Source organism: Quercus suber, unplaced genomic scaffold, assembly GCF_002906115.3.
Source record: "Quercus suber isolate HL8 unplaced genomic scaffold, Cork oak 2.0 scaffold_160, whole genome shotgun sequence".
NCBI classification, from domain to species: Eukaryota; Viridiplantae; Streptophyta; class Magnoliopsida; order Fagales; family Fagaceae; genus Quercus; species Quercus suber.
The window spans coordinates 1,010,808-1,016,058 of NW_027069621.1; the positions used below are offsets into that span (position 1 = coordinate 1,010,808).

The 5,251-nt window shown below is 39.3% G+C and overlaps 1 protein-coding gene across 1 annotated transcript; it reads right to left on the reverse strand.

The window, feature by feature from the left end:
• Nucleotides 1-423: 423 nt before the first annotated feature.
• On the reverse strand, nt 424-3,993 carry LOC111999277 (pentatricopeptide repeat-containing protein At3g24000, mitochondrial). Its single transcript, XM_024031407.2, has one exon. The coding sequence runs from the start codon at nt 3,554-3,556 to the stop codon at nt 743-745; it is 2,814 nt and encodes a 937-aa protein (XP_023887175.1). The 5' UTR covers nt 3,557-3,993; the 3' UTR covers nt 424-742.
• Nucleotides 3,994-5,251: the final 1,258 nt, after the last annotated feature.

Sequence of the window (5,251 nt, forward strand, 5' to 3'; positions counted from 1 at the left end):
ATCAATGCTACTAAAAAAAATTTCTCATGATTTAACATATTAGTCACATAGAACTGGACCAATTTGTCTACTTACATGATTAAATCATAGGCAAATTAAGAAAGGAGGGAGCACAATTAAGAAAAGAGAAAATGGGAGAATCCATTCCTCTCTCTGTCTCTCCATCCTTCTGCCACCCTCTGCGTGCAAATTTACCAGAAGTTCAAGACTCTAACCCTGCAACTCATACATCCCTCACAACTCTTGAGCAGTAAAAACATTACACTTCAAACAACACAGAGCCTCTTCACACTTTCTACTTGATTGTATCATATGTAGTTATAGAGATTATAGATTTGAATTAAGTCAAAGCTAGTAGAATAATAAATTAATAAAAAATATTAAAACTATAACATAAATCATCACTTCAGCTTGAAGAATAGATAATCAAACTGTTTGCATCAAGATTCACATGTTAGTTTGACAAATTGAGCAATTGATTTTCTTTTCCGTAATCTCAATGGAATTCAAGGATATAAAATACAGAGATACTGTACCCAAAAAAAAAAAAAAAAACATCTATCAAAGAATTGGATGGATTGTTGCGCATAATCAGAACTAAAAGCTAATTTCTAATCCCAGTGGATGATGGGATTCAAGACTGACCTTATACCTGATGCCACACAAATTCAACATTGATCCCCAAGTCAGTACTGTGCACTCCATCAGAGCTAATATTTTAAGTATCTAATTAAGTACTTCATTACCAATAGTCAGAGCAAGAACACTTTCCACCACTAAAAAGGTGAAAGCGGTATGGATCCCTCAATATGATTTTCCGCCCAACACTTCCACTGACAAACTTGTAAACAGAATGGCAATCAACACAAACACGAAGATTCTTGAAAATCCTGAGAGGTGAACCTTCTGAAGTACTAATCAAGCCAAATGCAAGGGCAATTCTCTCACTGTGGTTCCAAAGATTGTGTTCCTTCTGTTCTTCATCTGTATCTTGTAGTGCATAGCTTATATCAGAAACATAACCTGCTTCTTTAATCATCTTTCTAAGCTCTCCCAACTTGGCATATATCTGTTCAGTCTGCGGATGGGATTGGTCTCCCATTCCAAATGAACTCACTTTATCTTTCAACTTGACCCAACTGCAGGCAGGTTTCTTCTTTATGCTATTAGATCCCATTTGTGTCCTGACATTCTCTACATCCTCCCATCTCCCAGTAGTTGCACAGACATTTGAATAAAGCACATAAGCTGAGTCATCTGATGGAGCTAACTCCAGAAGATGTCCTGCAGCCTTCTTTGCAAGCTCCAAATTCCGATGGATTTTACATGCGGCCAGCAAGCTTCGCCAGACGAGGTCATTTTCTGGGACTGGCATCTGTTTAATAAAAATTTCAGCTTCAGCAAGCTTTCCTGATCGTCCAAGAAGATCAATTATGCATACACAATGCTCAATTCCTGCTGGAACACCATATTCTGTAGTCATTGAAGCAAAGTATGCAAGACCCTCATCCACTAGGCCCCCATGACTGCATGCAGAGAGAAGTGAGACAAAAGTGACATGGTCAGGTTTCAAACCCAGCTCTAACATTTCATGAAATGTTTCCCTAGCCTCCTTGAAACACCCTTGCCTTGCAAAAGCTGATATCAGTATGTTCCAGGATAGTCGTGACCTATTAATTGGTAGGGGAAGTAGTTTTAACACATCATCCATTTCCCCACATTTTCCATACATATCCATCATAGTATTTATAACATAATGATCTGATTTGAAACCAAGTTTAGTTGCCAAACTATGAAGCTGTTGGCCTTCCTCTAGTATAGATAAGTCAGCAGTAACAGAAAGAGCTAAAGAGAAGCTATACTGATCCAAATCTACTCCAGCACATCTCATCTTTGCAAAAAGCTTTAGAGCCTCTTCTCCACAGCCAGCATAAGAATTTGCAGCAATTACAGCATTCCACGTGATAGAGTTCTTATAAGCTAAATGATCAAAAATATAATTACTTGATTTCAGATCGCCACACTTGGCATACATTGTGATAAGGGAATTCTGCACGTAATTATCTGGTTCATATCCTGTCTGAACTATATATGCATGAATAGGCATCCCGTGTTTTTGTAGGTTATCAAGAGTCAAGCAAGCACCAAAAACATTTACAATTGTAATGTAGTTTGCAGGTACACCATCTTCTCTCATCAATTTAAAAGATTCTACAGCGTCATTTGGTTCTTTATTTTCAGAATAACCACCTATGAGTGCATTCCATGTTATTTCGTCTCGGTTAGACATTTTTTGAAATACTTTTTTTGCATCAATCATCATACCTGATTTTCCATACATGGTAACTAAGGCATTACCAATGATCAAGTTGTCATGTAAGCCTGCAAGAACTACAAGGGCATGGACAATCTTGCCCACAACAAGAAATTCAAGGTCTGAACAGGCAGCTAATGCACTTGTAAAAGTCACATGGTTCATTGCTTTTCTCATCCGAATCATTTCGGCAAAAAGTTCTAATGCATACAGGCACTTCTCATCCTGTACATACCTTGCCATCATGGAGTTCCATGAGATTAAATCCTTGTCTGGCATTTTCTGGAACACCAACTCCGCATCCGCAGAACTCCCTGCCTCAGAATACATGTTTATAAGGGTATTGCATACACAAGCATTTGATTCGAGTCCCAATTTCACTACTAGACCATGAATTCCTCTGCCCCACTTCAGATTATCCATAGTACCGCAGGCAGTTAACAAAGTTGAAACTGTAATAGAATTTATCTCCTTGTTGATGCGACGCATCCAATAAAAATATCTTAATGATTCTTCACAAAGCCCATTATGTGCATGTGCAGCAATCATTGAATTCCATGAGATTGTGTCATGTTCATCCATGTGATCAAAGACATAACTGGCTGCCTCCATTCTACCAAAAGCACCAAACATCGATATAAGGGCATTGTCCACAGAAACATTACTCTCTAATCCAGATTTTACAACATGTCCAAGAACTTGATAACTTAACAATTCATCTCCAAGCATCCCACAAGAACTAATGACTGCAGCATAAGTGTTTTCATTGCAACATACCCCTTCGCGTCTCATATGCTGATACATACCTATAGCTTCCTCTAAATCTCCATTATCTAAGTACCCAACAATCATTGAAGTCCAAGTGACAATGTTCCGGTCAGGCAACTCCTCAAAGAGCTTCCTAGCCAAAGAAACAGGCCCATAAGTGCAATAAAAATTCAAAAGTGAAGTACCAACAAAAACATCACCTATCAAACCAATCTTAACAACAAAACCATGGAGTTCAAGCCCTTCACGTAACATACAATCCGACCTATCACAAGCTGTTACCAAACTAGCAACTGAAAACCCACTTGCCTCCACACCATGTCCATACATTTCACGAAAGAATCCAAACGCTTCATGGTACAAACCCACCTTAACAAACCCAGAAATCATGTTATTCCAAGAAGCATCATTTCTCTCACACATTTTATCGAACACATTCCGAGCACGTTCAATATGACCAAACCTCGAGTACATAGTTATCAAAGTATTCGAATGGGTGACTTTCAAACGCACCAAACCCTTTACGCATAGTCCATGCACTGCTCTCCCAACGATCTCTTGGGTAATATCCGAGAAACCCTTTTGAACAAAGCTCGAGATTTCGGGGTTCGGGTGGTTTGAGAGGAACGGGATGCCATGGTTTCTGGGCTCTTCTATGATGCATGGGAAGGAAATGGGTGTAGCCCTGAAGTGGGTTTGGCGTGAAAAAGCAAGTAGAGAAGTGGTTTTGGAGAATGGAGGTCTAAGGTTGAGAGCTGGTGAGAGTTTTCTGCAACACCTAGCCAGCTCTGGTTGTTGGTTGTTGAGACTTGAGTTTGTAAGGTAAAGGGGAAGAGACAGTGAATAAGTAAATTTTAATGGTAGACTTTTGCTTGGTGTGGATGCGTTTTGTGTTACTGTTACGACTTTGAGTCAAGAAAGAACTTTTAAGGGGACGATGACTAGTTAAGAGCATTTCCAATTGTCAATTGTCCATGTGAAAGCAAAACATCTTTTATAATAGAGAATGAGGCAAAAAAAAACTACTTCAATAAATTCTTTATACTTTAATTTTTTTTTTCTCATGAACAGTAGCTACTGTTCATTCTTCAAATGCTTTTTTTTTATTATAATAATTAGATGTTGAATAAAAAAATGTTGCAAAATGTGTAGTTGTTAAAAAAAAGAATAAATAATGAATAAAAAATAATATTTAAATGAAATAGAAAATGTGATAGAGAATCTGTTGAAAAGTGTATTTAAAAAAATTGGTAGATAAAGGTAAAAGTCACTGTGGGGCCCATGGGCCTGATAGCCTCGGCCCATCATGTAGCAGGCCCGAGGCCCAGGCCGAGGAGCACAGGCTATTCAGGGCCAAGGTGAGGGAAAGTCTTTTTTTCCCAATCCACATCGAGGACCACCTTATCCTCGGCCTGACGAAGGTAATTTTGGGGAGAGACTAACCCCAAAGTAGGCTGTCACTCTCACATTTAATGCATTCAACTAACCCCCCTGGCCGCATTAATGGGGAGGTAACCCCTTGGCAGGATAACGTTGATCAGAGTGAACCACTTGAGTACCAATAAGGCCTCTGATGGGACGGACGGCCAGAAAAAAAGGCAAATAGATGATCAACAGATGGAAGGAGGGGATAGGAAGATAAAAACTATAAAAGAAAAGCTAGTAAAGTAAAAGAGGGGGGGGGGAAAAAAAAAAGAGAACAATAAGGCCTCCTCGGCCCGTGGCCAAGGAGCGTCCCCCATTTGTAAATGCACTCTTAGCATTTTTTATAAGAAAAGTTCATGCATGGTGATCGACGGCCAGCACCTAAACCTTTCAATCCACTCTCTATAAATTTATTGTTTGGGCTGGTTGGGCTGAAAACCCATTCGTATTCAGGGTCAATCCAAATTGGGCCCCTACAATTGGCGCCGTCTGTGGGAAAGGATTAGGGTGCTGGCCGGCGCACCAGGCAAGCGCTCTAAGTTCTAAGTGCTCGTTTTACAGTAGGTTGAAAAAAATATATATAGAAGGTTCGACAACAAAAAAAAAAAATGAAAGACCTCGATATTATTATTGTTATTTCATGAAAAGAAAGGTTACAGATTACAATCAAAGGCTCAGGTAGGCCTGTTTTACAAGCAAATTTACAAGCTAATACCACCAGTTATTTCTACAATCAGAGGCCCA

Excerpts from the sequence above, each read along its gene's own strand:
- LOC111999277 (XM_024031407.2), bottom strand. The coding sequence starts at position 3,556 with ATGTACTCGAGGTTTGGTCATATTGAACGTGCTCGGAATGTGTTCGAT.